The following is a 23,323-nucleotide window of genomic DNA, read 5'->3' as shown; positions in this document are numbered from 1 at the left end:
AACAGAAAAAGCAGAGGGTTGTGGAGACTTCCCCTGTAGAACCCTACACTGCAGCTTGTCAATATTGCTATGCCTCAGGGCTTCTCCTTGGTAGATCCATCAGGTCAGCCTAGGTTTGTCCTGATTAAACCAAGACATTCTGAATCAGCTGTTTGTGCTTTCATGCCTTTTGTGTGTGTGTGTGTATATGTGCATTTACATACAATTATAACTTTTCTTGCTTATTTGTGTTTAATTACGTAATCTAACACACTGCCAATTTTACTTTGTATTCTCAGCTTTCCATTTTCTTACATTGTTTAGAGCTTTAGTGGTTCCTGCTTTCTTCAGTTCTGGTTCTTTTAAAAAACCCCTGGATTATACACACATGTCAGTTCTGCTTGCTGTGTTAATGAGGTTTCATTTTGATTAATGTAGACCCTAGCTATGAATGTCAAATCACGAGGAAGTATTTCTTCTCAGAAAATGTCTCAAATAGTTAAAATTAAGTTCACTGCATTATAATGACGGAAAGGCCTTTGTGGTGTTATAGGATAAACTATGTTATTTTTATCTAAGTTAATTGCTAATAATTAAGGTATCTTTCTCATTGTTCTGCAGCCAGAAGTGCCTCAGCTGCTCTGGCTTTCTGTCAGAATTATAGGCATGAGAAATCTCCGCAAAGCAGATCTGTGTAAGTATCACTGATGGCATATTTATAGCTTAGCAAAAAAAACTACTGTCACCTGATTTTAATGCTCTTGTACATAGGTTGCTTGGATTACAGTAATATTTCAGCAGGGGTTGGTTGAAAAAGTTGTATTTATTTTCATTTAAATTCCAAATTATTTAGAAAACACTTAAAACCAGAAGGGAAGTAGACCAGAAATTCTGTGTTGGAGAAGAAGTGGTCCTTCCCTTTATCAGCTGCTCTGTGGTATTTCCCTTTCTCCTAACTCTTCAGTGCCTCTTTTTCCAGGTTGCCCAATTCCCTTTCGAAAGGAACATCTTTGTGAAAGATACAGGAAAAATCAGTAGTTGCTTTGGATGTTTCTGTGTTTGTCTCTTCACTGTTCTCTCGGTGTGGATGACTTGTGCATTACAAATAGATGAAAATCCCCCAAACTGAAATTTCCATTTATTTTTAAAAGTGCCATTTTAAGAAGTGAATTTGTATATGAGTTATTTTGGAAACTGGCAAATGTTTGAAAATAGGGGCTAAAAAAATCACAAGAGGCAGAGTACTTAGTTCAGTGCTGTTAAAACACTTTGGCTCTTGTTATCATATAGAATTAGTGGTTTAAAATTGACTTTGTTTGAAACTTAAATGAATCTAAATAGAAAATTAAGTAACTCTAAACCCAGAATATTTTCCTTTGGGTCTAATGAAATATCTAGGACTCCTCAAAGGTTAATCTTTTCTTTCCCTAACTGGGCAAATCAAATAATAACAAAGTACTGCTATATTAATTAAGCAACTTGTTGTTACCACAGGGAGCCAAACTGATTGCTATGTCAAGCTGTGGCTGCCAACAGCCTCATGTCAGGAAGCCCAGACAAGAACTGTACACAACTGCAGAAACCCTGTCTGGAATGAAACTTTCCACTTCGTGCTACAGAGTGAAGTAAAGGTGGGATCTGTGACAGTGAGCAGCCGCTTTCTATAGGGGACACCTTCACCTGCTGTGGGCAGACTCTCTTTGAGAGGCTTGAGGCTCACACGGATCTTGAACTCAGTTGACCTGACTGAAAGAAGTGGTCTAAGCTCAGAAGGTTGTGGAATATCTGGAATAAAGTTGAATGCTTCTTTGTGTCCCAGAACAGTTGTAAAGAACTGTTAAAGTGTTTATAGAGTTATCAAAAATAAGTCAAAGGGATCCAAAGTCCAAACTGGATCAGTTTCTCACAGTTTATTAGTGCTGCATCTTCTCATGCTTCTAAGGGTAACCTGAACCCTGAGGAACTGCCAGGGGAATTGCTGTAATTCAAATCCTGTTAAGACTTTGGTAGTGTGCTTTAACTTCCATTTTAAAGGGCTAAGAATTTCCCCTTTATTATTACTTTCTGATGAAATGCCAAAATTTCTCAAGATAACCATTTTGAATCCACAAACGATCTGAGGAATAGCGTGTGTAAGCTCGATGTTTCCTCTTCTTTTGGAGCTCCTTTTGGTTGCCAAATCTGATGATTTACCTCATCTAGGGTTATTCCTTGACTCTGCTGTCTGAGCCTCATGGGCTGTGAGCTGAGCTCTGTGCAGTCACAGGAGTCTGTCCACACGGACAGCTGAATGCTGGCTCTTGCTGGACCTTCCTTTAGGGCTCAGTAGTCCCAGAATTTGTCATTTACATCCTTCTCTGCCTCTCCTCAGAATGTCCTGGAGCTGACAGTCTGTGATGAGGATACTTTTACCCCAGATGACCATCTTATGACTGTTCGCTTTGATGTGGCTAAAATCCAACCTGGAGAAAAAGTTTGCCTGAATTTTGAGTTGAATCCAGAGGTAAGTGGCTGGAGAAAAGAATGCTCTTGGTTAGAATTTTGTCTCAAGTTACTACCCCTATTGAACATTAAATTGGTTCTCACACACAAAGACTTTGTTAAAAAGGATGTTACTAAAAAAGTTGAATGCTTGGAGAGGGGTCACAAAAGCCCCTGTTGCGACTGGAATAAGATGCAAAATACTTTTCATATTCCTAATTATTTTTAAATTTTTATTAAAATATATATTTTTGAAAAATCAGTGAGAAAAAGAGTGAAAAATGAAGAAGCTGATGATTAAGGGGTCTCATCACTGTTGTAGGAGATTGACAGAGTAGTGGTGGTCCCCCTTTCCAGGCAGTTGCCCTTACCCTTTGGCCAGTAGCTCACTAGGGCTATCTCCTCTCAGCTTCACCAGGGATTTTGGCCAATTCTGTCAGATAATGTGCTTGCTAAATGAAACATTTAATTTTTGTGATAATTCATGGGGCTTTTTTCGTTCTCTACTAAACAACTTTAAGAAATAAGTCTCAACAAGTCTGCTTTTTTGTTACAGGGTTAGAAATTTATTTTAGAGGGGCTGAGCCAGCACAGAAGGGGCAGGCCTCGATTAATGAGAATATGATCAGTGTTTAATTTTTTCTTCTAAGTGAGTGTATGACCTAAGAGTTTTATTTGCTGCACGTGCCTCAAAAATATTGTGTTTGGTTGTATTAAAGAGGGGATAAAGAGTATCTTATGAAACACTGAGTGGATGAAGTTGCTGAGAGGAGAGGTGGAGAAATAATCACACTCATCTTCAAAGAAAACAGAATATGTACTCAGATTGCTTTCTGCACAATGTGACACCTTCTCTGTCGGGAGGGTGTGGTGACAACTTCAGGGCTTTCTCACACTTCTGCCAAGGGCTTTAGTTTGTGGCTCCCAGGAATCGGTGTGCTCCATTTATTTCTAAACCACTGTGTCAGTCAGGCTCTTTGGACAGCACTCTTGCCTGTTTTCTGTATTACTATTGCTATTAGTCTTTTAGAAGACTAATCCTTACTGAGGACTGCTTACTAAACCTGTTCCATGTGGCTACAGCCTTCCTCAGAAAAAGCCTCATGTGACTGAGATAATTCCAGGTGTGATTCAAGCCCTGAGTTTGCTGTGAGGCATGTGAAGAGCTGTCTTAGCCCATTAGCAAGGTGGAAGTGGTGGAGGTCAGACCAGGTGAGCTGTCTCAGGAGCATCCTGGTCAAGCTGCCCTTCTTCAGTTTGTGATGATTCCAGTGCCTGTGAGATTATGAGCTGTACACGGATTTTTGGACGACTTTGGATTATTTTATTTTTTTGAAAATCACTTAGTAATGCGACAGGCTGGGCAGTCTTAATAACAGGCTGTAGTGCCACCTCTGTCTGTAATAATTTCTTTCATTTACCAAGGTATCTCAGCAGGAAGGCTGAGGAGGTCAGATGGGAAATGTCAGAGCAGCAGCGTTGCTTTGCTGTGCCTCTTGCTCTCTGTGGCCCAGCAAGTACTGCCATTGATATGCTCTGGGTTTTTCACCCACAAATATGTGAGTGAGACTTCATAGAAACATAACTTTTATGAGTGTAAAACAGTGTAAGAAGGAACATAAGACAAGCACAGCTAGGCAGATGTTATGAGCCAGGTTCTTCTGAACCTTGTTTCTGCTGTTCTTTGGACAAAGTTGTAACAGACCATCAGTTAGTCTGGACATGACAGTCTGGGCACAATTAGATATTTGATATGGTCTGTCTTGCATCTGTGTAAGGTGACTGCTTTCTAAAATCTGTGCCCCAGCCTTCTATTACAAACTTGCAACCAGTGTAATTCTCATGAAATAGAGACGGTGGGAGAAATTAGCAGCACAGCTACCTGCTTCAGCATTACATGCCACAGATGCAGCTATCAGAGTAGCAGAGATGTCTCATTTACTGATGTGAACTAGTAAATACAAAATTGCTCTTCACTTTTACTCTAAAGATGATTTTCCCATGGCAGCTGCATTGTTTTAGATGGTTTTTACAGTCAATTCACAATGTTAAAGTATGATGTGCAGCTGGACAGAAGTGCTATTTGTCAGTAAATGTTATCTGTTCCAAATATGAATTAAAAAGTGTTTACCATAACTTGTCAGAAAGAGATTTATACCACCCTTAACCCTTAACCCTTTTCCTCCCTGTGGGTGATTCAGAAGATCTCTCTCATATACTTTTTTTTGGTGTGGTATTTCCTGGATTGCCTGCATCCCATAGAGCATTAACTGGCTGAATTAATACACTCATTTGGTCTCTTTTATACTGTTGGTGTGCTACTGTGTTGCTGGTTAATTCTTATACTTTTCCTGTCTCTTTTCCTCTTGATTTGTCTCTCCTGAGCTCTTTCCCTGGTTCTTCTTCACAGCTTCAGTCTTCTCTCTTCTTCCCTTCACTCTGGCAGTTTTTATTTTCCAAGCTGGTCCCCCTCTCCCACCCTTTTTTAAAGTTTAATAATTTTACTCTGCTAGTTCTTTTGTTTTAACCAAGCTATACTCCCTATTTATTCACTGTACTAGGTCCATTCATTCTGAAGTATGTTCTCCTACATCATTCACCTGCTATTCTTCCCTTCCTCAGCCTGACTGACCCCATGTCTTATCCTACTAATAAATTGATAATAGGACCCTTGCTCCCTATTCTATGATACTTAATCTTTTTTTTCTCTTGATGGGACAGCTCATTTGTAGACAGTAGAGCAGTGGAGAGGTGAAATCAAAGTGTGACCGCAGAAAACTGTGTTCATTCATATTATGATGTAGAGGGTGTGGTAATATATAGAGAGAGACTTATAAATAAATTGTCAGAGTTGTATAAAAGGAAAATATTTTTTCATTAATGAATTAAAAAAGGTCCTATTTTCAGAATCAAGAAGAACTAGAAGTGGAATTTCTACTGGAAAACATGTAAGTAAAATCTAAATGTTGAAGAGTTTGTCATCAGAAAACTGCATTTTAGAGAGAGAGGTAATGCAGCATTGGGGAAGTACCTGTGTTCAGAGACCCCATCTCAGCACCTTCCCCATTGTTGCCTTTCTCTCCTGAGTTTGAGTGACAGTCTCATTTACAATTTATAGCTGAGAATGGGTATTTATTTTGTGATTCAGCCTAAGGAGAGATGATACTCATCAGGAGAGATAAGAAGGAAGGAGCATCCTTGGGAAGGTATGGGATGTGATCTGGCAGAGGCTGCAGGACAGAGGGGAAAGATAGAAATGCTGATGGTACTTGCCAGCTAGAAGAAACCAAGCTCAGAGAACTATTTGCTTTTGAAAGTTTATTGCTTAAATATCCACTTTTAAATGAACCTTTTTGGTTTTGCTTTTCAGACCAGGTGTATCTGAGAAGATCATTACTAATGGCGTACTAGTGGTAATTTTTTGAATTTTTTTTTTGTATGCCAATCTTATGGTAGGGCAAAACTGAAGGGTGTGGTTGGAAGATAGGGAGAAAAATTTCTTGTGTTAACTGTTGGGGACTGAATGGTATTTAAATGTAATGACAGATTCCCAGTTATTTTGGCTTTCTTAACCACAGCTTGCAAGATTTATACAAGATACTCAGTTTCTACAAATTCTTCACATCCACAGACCATCATGGCCAAGTATTGTGTTTCTACAGGACCTCAAGAACCTCAGTGAGAATCCTGAGCTGTTTCTGTGACCAGTGGTTTTATTGGTTTTCTCTTTCAGTCTCGTGAAGTTTCCTGTTTGGAAGTACATGTGAATGAAACAAAAATGAAGAGTTCTTACAAACGTGAGGCTGCTGATTTAAATTGTTTATCACTGCTTTTTTGTTCTATGGGAAACACTGCTGAATCTAGATAAATATTTGGTCTGTTTTAGTGTCTGCATCACTAGTTTAGTTTGCATCAGGGTTTCTTGGGGATTGAAGAGTTTCCTGAATTGCCTACTTGCTAATAGTCAGAATCCTCAGAAGAAGGCATGACTGTGTAGCTTAAGAGAACCTGGAGGTGGTTGGGAGACTTGGAAACATCACTGCAGTGGGATGGAACTGAAATACCTTTACCTCTGTTTTCTGGTGAAAACAGAAAGTAAAAGGAGGGAGACACAACTCACAGGAGGAGAAAGACTTCAGTGAAAGCTCAGGGGATGTGAATGCTGCTAGAGGCATCCACAAGTGTAACACACACTCTGTCACTTGGCAGGGTGTCACAAATGGTTTAGGTGACTTAAAGAATCACTGGCAAAGTATCAGCAAATGTAGATTTAATATAAATTTGTAAAAGGGTGACAAATTTTGATGGCAAGGTTCACTCTATTACTACATGAATGAAGCATGCAAAGAAAAATCAGATTAGAATCAATCTAGAATTATTTCTGTGGGGATCAGGGATGCAAAAGGATAAAGAGGGAAAAGGAAAGGGTGCCAGGAGTGAAGATTCTCACACTGAGTTGTGAGTTTCAGAGTGGGCCCTCTTGCCAAACTTAGCCTCGGACTTGATCGTTTATCTAAAGGATTCAGCAGCACTTACTCATCCTGTAATTTAGTATTTACAAAGCAATTCAATGGGATTTATTATAAGTAGAACAACAAGCAACTTAATTATGAATGTAGGATGATAGCATTCATATTACACCTGCTATGGGGTATTCAAATCAATTCACACATGCTTTGCCACAAAGAATTATGTACAAAGATGCCTGCTAAAAATTCCCCTCAGGGCTGGTGAACTCCTCACAACAGATGCCTTTGCATTTCTCACTGGATGAAGGGTTGGGCCCCGAGGAGTCAGAGGGATCAGCCCCAGCCTTGCCATCAGCTTTTGGGATCAGTTCTCTGAGTTTTACAAACTGGAGAGCTGGTCAGTTCTGAGCAGTGAGATGCTGCACACTGGTCACGGGGGAAGGAAAACATGGTGTTCCAAATGAACCTTAATTAAACCTGCAGCTGAAATGTCCCTTGGGGCACTTTAATTTGCCAGTTTCAGGACTAGGAGCAGTTAACCTCTCCCTGCGGTTTGCTTCTTGTTCTTAGGGAGAGATTTCACGTTCACAATGAAAGGATCCTATGAAGAAACCCAGGATATTTCCCTAGCTCCTCACTCCAGACCTGGAAGCAGTGAAACCACCAGGTTCCACTACATCAAGCACAGTCAGCCCAGACTGCTCATGACTCTGCCAAAGGAGCACTTCTTCTGCTGTGTATGTTTTGCTTATGGGTGGTGATAACACCTAACCTAAATTTTGGGTGAAGATTAATGAGTTAACCCTTATCTGGTATTTCTGTGTCTAGGGTTTATAAATAATATTCTCCTTATAACATTTTCCCCCCCTCTTTACATCAGCCTGGCTCAGGTAGGAGGGAAATGGATGTAAGAAGTCCCCTGGCTGTGCCTCTCCATTCTCTGGACTTGGAAAAGGGAGTGACAGTGATGAGAGTGAGTATCTTTTCACAGTATTTGGAATTCTTTCAACAAGATAAACTGTGTATATGTGATATCTGGTCACAGATATGATTTTGTTACTAAAAGTGCATCAGCGAGTTATTTGTGTGCTTAGATCTGCATACACTTAGAAATATAACTATGATTGGGGGGGGAAATAGGATATTCAGAATTTCTGGCTGCTTTAAAAGTAGTTTAAAAGCAGGATGAGGATTGTGTGCTGAAGGCCTGAGAAGAGACCAAGAATTTGTCATTAGACTATATATGTGTATAATTGCTAGTACTGTAAAACCTGCTTTTACAACATTTCAATTCTGTTTAAAATTTATGGTGCTTTCATTCTTGATTTTCAGGGAGACTCTTATGAGGTGTCTGTGAATGAGGAAAATAGGTAAATCTTTTATTGCTTTTGAATGATTACTTAGGCCATCTCCTCTCCTTTCATAGTACCATCGTTAGATGAAAGCTACATCTTAAAGTAGCTAGTTTCAGAAAAGGGAATAAATATGAATAAAATATGGGGAATGGTTAATAAAATGCCTTAAAGCTTTTAAATTGGTCGGTAAGAACTTAGAATAGGGCAGGTAGTAGCTAATTATGGGATATAAACAGTCACAATGTTTTTCCTAATGTTGATGCTTTGTAATTTTGATACCTAAACATCCCTCTGTCTTGTAACCTTTACCTGTAATAGATGCATATTTACGTGTACCAGATTTCTAATGTGTCTAACACCTTCATACATTTACAAGACCTCTACAGGTCATTTTTCAATGAAACACATGGACAGCACTTTATTTATTGAGTGACTTATCAAGATTTTCTGAAGAGCAACATTACCCCCTGTTGATGAGTTAGCTCCATTGCAAGCCTTAGTTGGAGGTGAATGATAAATTAGAGAGTTTTATTGAATAATATTCAGAGAAGAGACTGAGAAGTTTTTGTGGTTTTTTTTTTCCTGAAAAAACCTCTGAAACTGGAACCTAGTGAAAATATAGGTTATAGAATGAATCATGTACATGATATTTATGATAATGTACAGAAGGGATAAATTTAAGAGTCATCTTCTGACTCAAATAGAGCACAAATTCGTTGTAGAGATAAGCCTAACTAGGTATTAGGGTTCTTTTAACTAAACTATGCTAAGTTTAAATAACTACTTAGTCCCTCTTGTGCTTCAGGAAACATATGCACAGCAAGAGAATGTGAAGAGGTGTCCAAATACCAGAGTTCAATGTGAAACAACTTGATTTGGCTCATTTAACTTCCTTATGATTGTGTGAAATTGTTCAGGACACAATTCTGGTCTAAAGTCTCCACAGGAAGGCACAAACATAGGATATAGCATATCCATATACCTGCTTTCATTTGTGTAGGGGGACTTTCATATACATGAAAGTATAATTTCTTTAAACTGGTTTATTGTCACTGGTTTTGCTGAATGTCTCCAACTGAAAGGGCTACAGGTAGTGCCTTGTGCTGTTCCTCTGTTCTAGTTGCAAGAATTTAGATTTGCGCTTGGGGTTTGATCTGTGTGCTGAGGAGCAGGATTTCATCTGTAAAAGGAAGAAGGTGGTTGCTGCTGCTCTGAAAAATGTTCTTCATCTAGATGAAGATCTGCAGGAAGATGAGGTATGTGGGACAGTGTCTTGGGAGCTCGAAGTAATATGACCCACTTTGAGAGAAGGGGATGTGATGTACTTGCATGTATACCCATACAGCTCTGCCACACATTCTGGACTGAATAGTATAGGCCAGGTTGTCACTTGCACCTGAGACCATATCCAAGTTGTTGGCACAGAAGATGAAAGAGGACCTGTCAGGAGACCAGTTATAGCTCCTTTACTCTCTGCCAACCTCTGTCCTCACCCTGGGGCACGCAAAGGCTGTATTTGCTGGTGTGTATAACCAAGCCTGGTGAAATTTGATTGCTTAGGCTGAGACCATTTCTCCTCTTTGACCCTTTTCTCTGCTGCCACAAGGTTCACAGGGAAGGCTGCAACTCTCCCATAGCACACTGGTACAGTCACATCTGTGTTGTCTTTTGGTGTTACCTCTTTCTTGTTCCTCTCCTGGGGATCCCTGAACTCAGAGGTATCTGCTCTGTTACTGGAGGACAGTAACCTGTTATGGGGCTGTGGTGCTTGGAGCAAGAGTTTGGGGCAACGTGCCTGTGGGGTATTTCCTCCACTGTTCAGCTTCCAGCACAGCCAGCCCTTTATGATGCGTGCAGGACAGCATTTTTCAACCAAATTCAATTGCTCATTAACTTAAGTAACTCGTGGAATAGGATTTGTTATTATTAAATAAGAATAAAAGGGGTTTAGAGCCAAATTAATAAAAAAACACCCTCAAAGTAGATGGTAATATGCAGTGAAGACAAGATTAAAGGTAATGGCATCGTATATTCCTAAAACGGAATATCTGTTTTATCAGTTTTTACTATATAGAAAAGAGAGGATAGACAGCAGGATTGATGTATCCCTGAAGAAAGTAAAACCAAATTACATATAGCACTGATATCAGGGAAGGTAGAGGTAATCTGGGTTGGAAAGAGGGTGTTAAAATAAATCTATAAAACTGGTTATTATCTGCCTGGAGAATAGCAAATATTGTATATACACGCAGAGGAAGAAAAGAATTATGCAGGCAGGTTTTGTGCTGCTCTTCTGACCTTAGTTGTACTCAGAGCTTTAAAATGTGTTTTGAGGGAAAGAGTTGAGGAAAAATTAAATACATTGAGAAAATCTGGAAATATATTTCCTAGACAAGAACTGTACTTACAGGTCCTGTAAAAACATCACTGATCAGGAGAATACTTTCAGCATGCACTAAATTACACCAAAGTTTGCACAACTCAAACACACACCTAGGCACTGCCTTGAAGAGGGTGAATTAATCAAAACCTACCTGAAGCAGGTGTTGCTGTTAGCTTTTTGTGCATAGCCATCGTTCCTGTGTTTCGTCTGGTGATGAGTGACTCTGTGCCTTTCTTTGTGTGCTGGGCAGGTGCCAGTGGTGGCAGTGGTGACTGCAGCAGGGGGAGTGCGGTCCATGACAGCATTTTTTGGCAGTCTTCTGGCTCTCCAGGAGCTGGGGGTTTTGGACTGTGTGTCATATATCAGTGGTTTGTCTGCCACAACATGGTAAGGAGAGCTGGGCTTGTGCTTGCTGTTTGTGTTAGCAAAGTGATAACCTGGTGAACAATTTTGCCTTACTGATGAATTTACTCAGCTTGATGCTGGCACTTGGCTTCCTTTTGGCACTTGTTTCATGGCACCACTCAGTGCTGTCCTCCTAAAAGAAACAAATCTAATGAGAATTACAGGATTTCTGTAACTGCACTGAGTGTCTACAGAAACAAAAAGAAAAGAGTACAAGCTGGGAGGGTTTGCCTGTAACTTGTTATCTTGTTGCATGCAGCACTTCAAAAGTCCTTTTGCAGTATTTGTCTGGCTCAACTCTTACATGTCTTCAAAGAGCAGACTTTAAAAGAACAGCCCTGAGAGTGTCATTCATGCACTCAGTGGTGGCTGCCTTGCACAAACTAGGAGAGGTTGGAGGATTTAAAACGTTTTGCCTCTGAAGGGCTGCTCTGAAAGTATGTGAGACAGAATTAGAACAAGTGGGGTGGAGATGAGAGGGGATGACTGGAATCTGCTTGAGCTCTGGGAAGTGGCAGCTCAAGCCTGCCCTTACGTGCCAGGAGTCTGAGGTGACCCTCCTGTTGCACACCCCAGGAAGGGGCTCTCACACTCGCCAGGGCAATAGTCACTGCTAAACTCCAGCTTAACACTTCACACAGGGTCTGACCCACCTAGGGGACTGGCCTCAGAAGCTGTGGCTTGGACAATCAAAGAGTAATTCTAGCAAAAGCTTGACTTGAGTTATCAGTGTTGCTTTATTACTCTCTTGATTCTGAAAAACAAACAAGCTAGGATGATTTTGAATGCATTCGTGCAGCAAAAAAAGAGAAATCATTATACAATTATACATATATTATATAAATTCTACCTCAGCTTTGGAATGCTCTTCCAAGTAAAACTTGGAGGGCAAGAACCTCATGCAGCCTGAAACAAAAAACTTATGTGTGTTTTAAGTCCAGTAAATTGTCATGTGCCCTGTGATGAACCACAGTACCTTTCTTTTATCCAGGACCATGTCAAAGTTGTATGAAGATGCAAATTGGTCACAAAAGGATCTCAATGGGCCAATTGATGGTATCAGGAAACGCGTGATCAAGAGCAAGCTGCACTGTTTCTCTTTGGATCATATGAAATACTATGAAAATAAGCTTTGTGAGAGAAAGCAAGAGGGACACAAGGTGTCCTTTACAGATTTATGGGGACTTTTCATTGATTGTATGCTACAAAATCAGGTATTTTATATTCTTTCTCTCCCTCTTATTTCAGAGGATTTCTAACTTAGCCTGTCTAAGGTTGTGGATTCAGTTTGAGAAAAGTCTCTCCAAATACCTGAAGAACTTATTCTTTGTCTTTTTAGAATAAAAGTAACAAAGTAACCCTAAATGTGAGCATCTAGAGGAGATATCTGAGCATGTAAAAATTCAAGATCTTAAGGAAACTGATTTTCCATCTTTAATTTTGGGTCAGGTGATCATTCTAGTAACACACAGAGGAGAGAAGGCTCTGACAGCTAAGTTCAGGCATAGCAATGTATACCCATAAACTGTAAGGAAATGGGTCCAAGGTGACTAAATATCTTTGTTTCCTTCAAGCAAATCACATCCCAGTGACTCTACAGACACGTTTCTTATATTTTTGCAGTGTCCCCCTTATGAAAACCCTGATAAGAACAATGCCTTGGTGAAAGCTCATGGCAGATAACACATGAACACACTTGTGTGACCAAACAGCTAAAATACACAGAATAAAAACCTGCCGAGGTTTAGCAGATACTTCATGGATAGTTCAAGCTTAGATACTGTAGTCAGTCCGTGCATCACGATCATCTTTTTACAGTGACTTTTGTTTTTGTAAACAGGAAAGTACTCACAAACTCTCGGATCAGCAACTAGCAGTAAATCAGGGGCAGAATCCACTGCCCATATACCTCTCCCTCAATGTCAAGGATGACTTCAGCACTTTGGATTTTAAAGGTATAGATTATCATACACCCTCCTATAACTCTGAAGACTTTCCTTTTCAGTTTGATTGAATGCCAAAACTTTTTACTGTAAGTCCAAGCCAATAAATCTTTAAAACATTTTTTTCCCCCCATCTTCATATCTGGTTTCTGACTTGGATGAAAATATGCATCCTAATACTACGGAAGGGAGATACCTGTGCTGTAGACACTGCTTGGTGAGGGGATGGAGATGGTTTTTGCTGGCAGCCTTGACAGCCACTACTGCTGCTCTTTTCTCTCTCATCCCCACGTACCCCCACAGCCCCTTTCAGCTGCTGGATCTTCTGCTGAGGCAGCACTAGTCCAAGAGAGCTGTGAAGAGTGGGGAGGAGGGCAAGGAAGGGAGGAGAAGGGAGAAGATGGAGAGGAGTGGGAGCAGGAGTTGGCTCCCAGCAGCCAGAGAAGGATCTGAGGAGGAGCAGCTCTGTGCCCTGATCAGTGATCCTGATCCCTATTCCCCTAACAAACGAAGCAGGAGGTCCTGCAAATAAACCTGGTCATCTGCTCCTAGGCACAGTTGCAGTCCCAATGTACCCAGCCAGGGGATTCTGTGTGGAGAGGGGATTTCGTCAAAGCTTTTTTATCCTCAAGGCAGTGATTATGAGAGTCTTAAGAATGAATGGTAGGTAATGTCATTGCTGACTCAGAGGAACTCAAAATGCCACATTGTGTGCAGGGTCTTAGCAATCAGTGGACTTTGAGCCCAGGCTGAGTTCAGAAATGGACCTGAATCCCAAACTGAATAGATTTTGGCAGAGGAGATTAATCTAGCTTTTTGCATTCATCTATGTTGAAGGGCACCTGTTTGTTCCAAAATATGGTTGTACTGTCACCACCATGGTGAAGCTATAGGTCTTGTTCTTCCAGCTTCTGATTCTCTAAGCTGATTTTTACATGTGTTCATGTGGCTGCAATAAACCCAGTTTGATGCCTAATTTGCAGAGTGGGTGGAGTTCACACCTTATGAGGTGGGTCTGCTGAAATACGGGGCCTTTGTTCGTTCAGAGGATTTTGGCAGCGAGTTCTTCATGGGTCGCCGGATGAAGAAGATCCCAGAATCCCACATCTGCTTCTTGGAAGGTAATTTACTGTCTCAAGAAAACATCCCCTTAAGAGCTGGCTACCCACAGGTTGCAATATCAGTACACCAGAGAATGTATCTGATGCAATTTTAATCTCAAATGAACCAGCTAAAAGTGACAAAAGAGGAAACTAATTTTTGAGATAAATGTGACTAATTTGCTGAAAGTCTTGCTGAGTGATCTAAACAGAACACATGCATGCACACACACAAGCTGACTGACTTTTATAGCCTGACTTTTATAGACAGCCAAGTTTCGATAATGGCCTGGTCATAAGCCAGGTATTGTATGGAATGGCATGGCATTTGATATTTATAGGAAAATTCATAATATTTCATAACTAAAACAGAAACTGAATGTTGCCATAGCTGTGCTCTAAATATTCAAACTAATATTAAGTATGGCACCTTTTTTTTTTTTTTTTTAACTTTCAAGGCACATGGAGCAATATATTTTCCCAGAGTTTTATGGATGCTGTCTACCTCTCGGGTCATTCAGAGCACTTCTGGCACAGATGGACTCGAGACACTGAGCATGACATTGGTTAGTTCTTTAGATTACTTTTCTCTTGCATCTGAATTTTCTTCACACCTCTCTGAAATGTGAAACCTGGCATTTGGTAAAGGGTTTGTTTTTGTGTCCTATTTCTGGCTTAGGGAACACCAAGCCCTTGAGAATGAAGGAAAAGCAGGAGAGCAACAGCTGTGCTGTAAAACAGGAAGAAACATGGTGCTGCTCATTGTGCTGCTCACTGTGCAACACCCCTGGGGAGTTTTGTTAGTCACGAGAGGGTTACCAGAGCCCTTTGGGGAGGGAGAGGCCAGGCAGGGAAGAGCAGTGTGATGGTGTGACACTGAAACCCCTGCCCAGAACACTCTGCATGCCCACGTGTGCACTCAGCCACAGATGGGGCTGGGAGTCATGGTGGTTTGGTTGTTATTATTATCAGAGAAAGACCCTGACCAAAGGCAGACACATATTCTCTTCTTGCTCTTCCTACAGAGAGCCATCCTGCTCTGCCCAAGAAGCCTCATGAACAGACAACCTGCTTATCCATTCCCAAAGGTTACCTTTCAAAAACTCTTCGGGAAATGATGACTGGGCGGCCAGTGGTTTCAACTTACCATCATTTCCTCAAGGGTTTCCAGCTACATAACAAATATTTGGAGAATGAGAGCTTTTGCATGTGGAAAGGTAATTGGAAATTGTTTTAGTTATATCTTTGAAGGAGATTTGAGTGCTGATACTTGCTGAGGACAAATATTTGAGTTTTATCATAAAGGCAAATTTTGATTAATATTTGATTAACATGTTTGTGGAATGGGTTTTGCCAAGCTTTAGGTTATTTATTCCTGGTCTTATTTTTGTGTTGGAGGAAGCACAGCAGGTTTGTTCGTATTCTAAAAAGCAATCAAAGAGTGATTTGAAGCTTTCATGGAAGTGAAATAGCCACAAATTTACACTTGTTGAACAAATTTACACTTTGGATGAAGCTGAGTCTCCTAACTGCTCCCCCTTACTGATCTCAGAGTTGGGCTCTAGACACTAAAATTGTGCCAAAGACAAATACTTAACTGTGGCCTTTGTGTCAAAGATGAATCTACATCAACTGTCTTTTCTTTCTCCTCTTTTATGCTAATTTGGAAAAAAGAGACTTGACCCTGCAGTAATTAATAATATAAGTTTTGCCTTTCAGACACAGTGCTGGATTCTTCTCCCAACCAGCTGAATGAAATGAGTGACTACCTCAAGCTGATAGATACAGCTTTCTTCATCAACACCAGCTGCCCACCCATTCTGAGGCCAGAGAGAAAAGTGGATGTCATTCTCCATTTAAATTACAGTGGAGGATCACAGACTCTGGTGATATTTCAAAGTGATTCTTTCTCTGTATGACTCTAGCAGCTGAATTACCCCCACAGATTTCTCTCTCTTTTTCTGGAGGGGAAAAAAAAAGGTCTGGTTGTATTGAATTAGATGATTTTATCAATGGAACTATTCACAGCTGTGACCATAATGTCACTGTCTTTATCAGGGCTGTTTTCAGTGCCTTTCTGGGACAGGCATATGAACACAGACATATAGAAGGTGTCCTGTTCTATGTATCTGTCATCCTGGTGACAAATTCCTTTCCTCAACAGTTAAATAACTTCTTCAATGTAATTATAACTTCTTCAATGTAATTAATACACAATACATAATTTTGAATTTTTTGGAATGGAAAGTTTTGCTTTTGAGTTTGACTCTTAGTGTTGGCATGAGTTTTAGTCAGGGGTTTTTTTCTGCTCTTGAAGAAACCTTGAGGGTCTTATATGATTGAAATTAATGTAATTTATTTGTAAAGAGGACATGAAAACAGACAGATACACTGAATACAAATATTTAAGAACCTGTGATCTGAGAAGCCACATGTAATCAAAGTTTCCTTATCCTCTACTGTTCTCATTAAATCACAAAAATGACCTGAATATCATATCAATTTCAGTAAATAGTAGCCCTGCTTTAAAAATATAAAGTGTTAGCAAATCAACCAAATCTCTGTTACCCAGGATATATTAAAATTAAGATGGTGTGTTTGTTCCCGTGCATAGTTAGCATTATTTATAAACATAAGAATCAATCTCAGATTGTCTACTGCAGCAAAATATTATGGGATTTAGTGGTCTCACTTCAAGCTCTCTTTGTGTTGCATCTCTCCTCTCTGTTGAGCCAGCCACTGGACCTATTCTCAGAGTACTGTTTGGAGCATGGGATCCCATTCCCCAGCACAGAGCTGAGCCAGGAAGAGCGGGAGCACCTGAAGGAATGCTATGTGTTTGAGGACAGCTTAGAGGCACCAGTCCTGGCCTATTTCCCACTGGTGTGTGATACCTTCCGAAAATACAAGGCACCGAGTAAGTTGACAGCAGCAATAATTTTTTTTGAGATTTTCTCATCTAGTTGATCCATTGAATTTGTTCCTCTTCCAAAGCAAGACACTGGCGAGCTTCTGAGTTGGCCAAGTTACTGTATTCTCACTCCAGGTGTGATGAATGTTGTATTGGCCAGCTAATTGGGGATTGGAATGAAGAGGTTTAAAAATTAAAGCATGAGTAGCTGTACCTTGAGGGAAACCCCCTCTGGCACTTGAAACAGGTCATGTAACTTGAATAATAAACAAGAGGACACAGCTACTAAGTTATGACCACTGTAGCTTACCCTGTCACCTAACAGTCTCATGAGGAGATAAAATGTTTAATTGGTTAACAAAGCTAGAATTCTCCTGTTACTTTTTTTGCGTGAAAAAAAATTGAGAATAGAAAGTGCTGAAAACATATAATGAAGCAAGGCTTTTCCAGGGTAACAAGCTGCTTTGATACCCATAATTTTTAAAAGTTGCCAGATTGTTTCCTTTAGTTCAGCAATAGATGAAATGATTTACTAGAAAAGAAAGCCTACTTGGCAAATTCAGTTTCAGTTTACAAATACTTTTACATGCATAAACTCCAATTTTTTTTTTTTTTGCTAATTTTATATGATCTAGGAAACTTTCCTCAGAAAATTAACAAAAATCCAAAAAGCTTATTGAAAAAGACCTCATGCTGTTCATTATTTTATTTGTTCTGAGTGTGCTTAAAAACTCAGTGACCTGAGAAGGGAGAATTCCCAATCCAGGAGCCCTCTGGTGTAATATTCTACCAGCTGCTAGATAAAGAGCTGCCATCTCAGAACTCAGCTTAAAAGCTAAACATACAAAATTCCAAATCTTAAAAAAATTAAATATTCTGATGCAAACACTTAATTTTGCATGGAAAAGTTTTTCTGCTGGTCAAGTCTGGACTGTAGCCAAGTAGCGAACTAGTGGATTTTATTAGTGCAGCTGACACAGTTACTATACAACAATGAAATCTTGAACGATTTTCAGGAGATAATTCATCTTCTTGTGTCTGTTACTTTGTGTTTGGCATTGGCTGGTAGCAGTTTTCCACCTCAGTACCTTTGCTGTGCCTTGTGCTGTTTCAGATGTGGAGCGCAGTCCCGCAGAGATGGAGCAGGGAAGAGTGGACGTGTCCAACTGTGCTGCTCCCTATGGCACCGGCCTGCTTACCTACACTGAAGAGAATTTTAACAAGCTGCTCAACCTGTGCAGCTACAACATCCTGAATAATAAACACTTAATTCTCCAGGCTTTGAGAACTGCAGTGGAACGAAAGAAGCAACTTAAAAACTATTCATCACCTAATTCAAGTAAACACTCTTAAAGTGCATTTTGAAAGTATTCATCAGAAGGAGACACAGCAATATTTTGGTACTGGACTAATAAATATTCAACTGCTGCAGGCTCACAGATGTTTGTGATGGCAACAGAATTTGTGATACCAACTCCTTTGACTTCTGCCACAATGAGATGGTTCGTGTGTAGCTGCTGCTAGAGATTTTTTTTCCCACTGCCATCCAAATAACAGATGGGGTAGTGTTCATGAGATTCACATATTTGTCTTAGAAAAATGGTTTCTTAAGAAAGTATATTTAACTAGACCTTCTTAGATCTTATTTTCTTATTGTTGTATGCAAAAATATACATGCAGAGTAATAGCTGCTGTTCCAATACTAAGTAGCCATGCATAATCTTATTAAAAATAAGAATTTTGTAGTTGAAGTCATTGAAGTATGGGGGTTTTATTAAGTTCTATGGACTCAGCTCAGCTAGTGAGTTGTTCTGGGAAAAAGCTCCTCTTGCTTTTGATACCAGGAAATCAAATATTGAGTGAACAATGACCTTTGTTAATAATCTTGGAGTAAAGATGAAAGAAAAGCTATCACTTCAACTGTGGAAGATGAAAAATGAAAGGAAACTCTGCTTTAAAGAGTGCAAACGACTGGAATGATAACTCAGGGTACAACATTATGTGTTGTTATTTTTAAGACTGTCCTTTTGTGTGCATCAGTTCATTTAACAGGAGGTAACACCAGCAGTGTCTCAAGCTTTGCTGCAATATGAATCAAACCAGTAAGTCCCCCTTCATAAGAGAAAGCTGTTAGCAGTAACCTTTGCATCTCCTTTTCATGGATCTAAAGTGGTAAAGTCCAACAACTTTCCTTTTCCTCAGTTACTGATAGATTTTTCTGTTTCACCAGCCCTCTCATGCAGAAAGCCAGTTTTTCACCTTCTTTCCTTCCCTTGGTTAGAATAATTTCATGTTATGTGTCAGCAGTAAGACTGCAATAGTTTTCTGTGAGTAAAGAAGAAAAGGAAGATGTCACTCTGATAGCTCAGTTATGAGTTTACTTTTAATCAGTAATGAAATGGGTGTTTAAAAATGTGATTATTTTCTTTTGCAAAATATCTCAAGTATTTTAAAGATTTTCAAGTTTCATTACTAGAGATCCAGGAAGAATGACTATAAGCAGTTCAGTGTGTGCCTGGTGTATTCCACCCTCTGGGTTTTGATGCTTGCAACACTTGGTGCTGGGCTTTCAGCTTTACTCACCCAAGGTGTGGTGATGATGTGTGCTTTTGGCAGCTCATCTGGAAAATTAGGATGGCTTGGAATGAGCTGAGGAAAGGGAATCTGTTTTCAGAAATCCGAGTCTATTTAGCAAGCCACTGAAAAATCTTCAATTGCCTAAATGCTCTAGCTTAGCAGGTCAGTATTTTGACTTAAGTCAGATGGATGCTGGTGTTTGTGTTGGGATCTGGCTCCAAGCATCTAACACTGTGTGGGACTAATGTTTTAGCTGGGAGAGCCAAGCTTAATGACCTTGCCTTGATGGCTCGTGAGTTTTCTTCAAAATTGACTAATTTAATTTCTTGTTTGGGGAAGGAAAGTCTTCTTCTATTGAAGACCATTGATGATGTTCACATCTTGCCTGTGATGTGATGGTGACAGGGAGGAGATTTGTTTGAGTGGCTGGCCAGCTATTAATCAAAAATAACAAAGGAGACACACTCATTATTACTGGTGGTATTTTTAAAGGATGGAGCTGAGGCTCAGGCCTGACATATCAGCTGGATTTTTCAAGGTGATTCAGCATTGATGCAATTGTTCTATTTAAGATCCACGTAGGTCAGCAGCAATTTTTTTGTTTTTTTGAAAACACCTGTTTGTGACCTGCTGAATGTAATGTCATGATCCTGCAAACAATTAGCTGTGAATCTTTGCAGTCTCTATTAGGGCTCAAACATTTCTCAGGATGACTGCAGATGAAGTTACCCCCTTAATTAGCTGGTAATATGAGGTGACTTCCTGATATTCTGAGAGTTGGTTCAGATTGAAATTGGCTCTAGATTTCCCTGTAAAGGTCCTGGGCTGTGTGTCTTCCCTAACTATTGGGTAATGAGCTGACACAGGCTGGTGCTGGTATTCCTCACACCTGTGGTCTGCTGGGGTTAGGGCAGTGAAATAGGTGCTAGAAGAGTGCCTGAAGTGTTGAATGAACTGGGAAAGGTCAGGCAACCTCCGAGTGCTCCTGCAAAAGTAGAGAGGTGCTGTTGGATGCTCAGATCTACAGAGCACAGGGAGGGGTAGAGATAAAGGTTTTGAGCTACTGCTTTTTGAGACGAGGATTGCATTTGAAATTCTGTTGCAACAAATCTGAAGGCAGGGCTGCATATATTAACAGATGGGCCAACACTTCAGTGATGATTTTTGAAAGCTAAAGCAGCCCAATTACTTCATGTGAGTGAGTAGGAGGAGCGAGATTTTTATCTCTCCAAAACATATCAAGGGCATGTGGAGTTGTTTTAATGCAGTTTCTCAATAGTCTTTTGAAAGCAGAAGCCCTTGTTCGTATATGCCATAATCAGAACAGTGTCTTAAGCAAAAATGAAATCCCCCACCCCTCCACCTACAGTGATCTCTCTCTCCAATGGCTGAAAGAATATTGCAGAGTTTTGAGGAATAGGTATTTTGAAGGCATGGTACATAGAAACATGAAAATTAAATGCCAACGTATTAGTCATATTAATGTTAACCATATATATAGGTATATATATGGGGTACTTTTGTTTGATTTTGGGTTTGGGTGTTTTTGTTTGGTTTTTTATACCAAAGAGTTCCTTAAAATTAGTGTCAGTCCATAAATTAGCAAGCCAAAGTTAAATTTTTCAGAGTCTAAAATCTGAAACTTTGGGATAGGAAAGTGACACTTGTCATCCATGGTACATCTTGTCTGTGGAGATTACTGAGCTCAAGTCCTTTGTGTAACTAGAGTTTGACTTGAGCTGCTTGCTCTTGTTTGACTGGCAGGATGAGCTCTTTGGAGATTTTATAGCTCATGGAAACATTATACAGAAAGAAGGAAAACAAAGTGAAAGGCAATACCCAGGGAAAATCCCCAGCTACAGATCTGACAGTATGTTTTTTTTAATTACTTAATTTGTTAATACTGAGTAATTATTTTCTAATGTGACATCTGGCTATCATTTTTTAACACCTCTAGCATGTGCTGTGAATATTTACCCTTCTTGTTATGTTCAGGGTGTGTAAATGATGACCCATTGTCATCCCAAGGGTGGTACAAGGCTACTCTTCTCTTGCAATAAAATGAAGTCCCCAATTAGTCATACATTTCTGTAGTCCTGGATTATCAGAGGGTGACAGAGTGTACATAAGGTAATTGTGGGGTATTGAAAGCAGCTGTTATCCCTCCCTGCAACCTTTTGCAGTTAGATAGAGACTTATCTGAATGTCATGTTGGGAAAGCTAGTGCTTGCAGCAGGCCAGTTGTGATCAGAGTGATATATTTTCTCCACCTTGCTTTAATTAATGCAAAATCATGTTCATGTAAATGTGCACTTGAAAGTGCATAAAAAACAGAGGAAAATTACATCTTCCTTTTTACTCTCCTTAGTACTGCTCAGAGCTTTAAGGAGACTGTTGAGTGTTCTGTCATCAATTACACAGTCCCCCTAATCTTCAAAAATCAAAGTAAGAGTGTAAGTAGTATGTATATGATAATCTCTGGCAATTTAAAATTATTAATATGGAAATATGATTGCTATGAAGAGGCAATATATGGCTCTTTAGAATTTGAGTAGCTTCAGACATGGATTTGCTTAATGCATGCTTTGTGGTTGTCTTTGAAATTGTCCTTGAATTGTGGAAGAACTAATGAAAAATGCAAAAAACCCAACACAATACATGACCTTGGAAGTTGTAATCTTTTTGAAATTAGAATCCTAGGGACACAATTCTACTTCTGAAAGTCCAGTGGACAAACTGCAAATTCTTTATTTTTTATTTTAAGCAGGTGGTGTAGTAGACACCAGTAAATAAGCCATGAAGTTTTCTCAGAGCTGACAAGGATTTACTGCCACAGGTGCTGTGAGCATTCAGTGCTTAATTCTATCATGTGTTCACTGCATGAATGAGAAACTGTTGAGGTCGTTATTCCTGGCTGCCACAAAGATGCCAGGTCTTTAAAAGACAGTGTGTTCCAAGGCCTTCTTGAGTTATTTGGACAGGTAGTGGCCAAGGGAGACAATTCCAGCTAAAAACTTGGTGGTGGCCACGAGCAGGAGTGGGAGAATTATTTAGGAACATGCTTTGGGTATGATGGGCAGTGATGACGTGATTTTGAGATGAGGAAAACAGTCTGAACATCAGGAAACCATTCAGTTGGTAAGATGCACTGACTCTGGAATAATTTTATAAATTGTGAAGTGCTGTCTCATGTCTGGATTTTAAAAACAGTGTGAGTAAGAGAATGTAGTGCCAGGGAGTCTTGTACTGGCTGTGAAACAGCTGGGATGGTATAAACGTGTATAGGTGTACATATCTGCTGGGACAACTTGGGGAGCTGGATAGCCTACCCTCTTTCCTTTGATAGAGGATGTTTTGCAGATGTTTTTAATGAAAACAGATTCCTACTTTAAATTTTAATACTGGAATACTTTCAGGGAATGCTCTTTCAGAAGTTTTGTGAGAGTGCAAGTGATTCTCAGCTGTGACTGCTCCACCTGAATTTGTTCCTAAATATTTAACACTGGTATAAAGTAATAAAGACAGGAGTTATAGGAGATATTTTGTCTCTGGGGTAAAGATGCACATGTTCATTGGAAGTATCTTTTGGTCATTCCTTCCAGGAGCATTTCAGGTGCTGTAGATTCACATTTATGAGCCATTTTCCTTTGATTCAGAGAAGAGAGTGTAAAGTGTGCCTATGGAGCAGATAGCTAGCCATTAAGTTCTTCAGATGGAAAC

At 39.8% G+C, this 23,323-nt stretch overlaps 1 protein-coding gene across 1 annotated transcript; it reads left to right on the top strand.

Moving 5' to 3' along the window:
- Positions 1-645: 645 nt before the first annotated feature.
- Positions 646-19,061, top strand: LOC106848958 (cytosolic phospholipase A2 epsilon-like). Its single transcript, XM_014869216.2, has 19 exons — positions 646-673; positions 1,474-1,610; positions 2,351-2,482; positions 5,368-5,408; positions 5,831-5,873; positions 6,194-6,257; positions 7,500-7,666; positions 7,810-7,902; positions 8,262-8,299; positions 9,405-9,540; positions 10,918-11,054; positions 12,064-12,286; positions 12,913-13,027; positions 13,999-14,136; positions 14,574-14,681; positions 15,141-15,332; positions 15,835-16,001; positions 16,852-17,032; positions 18,141-19,061. Exons 1-19 carry the CDS (start codon positions 646-648, stop codon positions 18,377-18,379), a joined length of 2,379 nt encoding a protein of 792 aa, XP_014724702.2. The 3' UTR covers positions 18,380-19,061.
- The last annotated feature ends 4,262 nt before the right edge of the window (positions 19,062-23,323 follow it).

The sequence above is a fragment of the Sturnus vulgaris genome, chromosome 6 (assembly GCF_052056855.1).
Source record: "Sturnus vulgaris isolate bStuVul1 chromosome 6, bStuVul1.hap1, whole genome shotgun sequence".
Taxonomy (NCBI): domain Eukaryota; kingdom Metazoa; phylum Chordata; class Aves; order Passeriformes; family Sturnidae; genus Sturnus; species Sturnus vulgaris.
The sequence above is the reverse complement of the archived record's forward strand: the minus strand, read 5'-3'. Positions and strand labels throughout refer to the sequence as shown.

Excerpts from the sequence above, each read along its gene's own strand:
- LOC106848958 (XM_014869216.2), top strand. The coding sequence starts at position 646 with ATGAGAAATCTCCGCAAAGCAGATCTGT. Across the intron at positions 9,541-10,917 it reads AAGATCTGCAGGAAGATGAG|GTGCCAGTGGTGGCAGTGGT; the intron begins GTATGTGGGACA and ends TGTGCTGGGCAG. Across the intron at positions 13,028-13,998 it reads CAGCACTTTGGATTTTAAAG|AGTGGGTGGAGTTCACACCT; the intron begins GTATAGATTATC and ends CCTAATTTGCAG.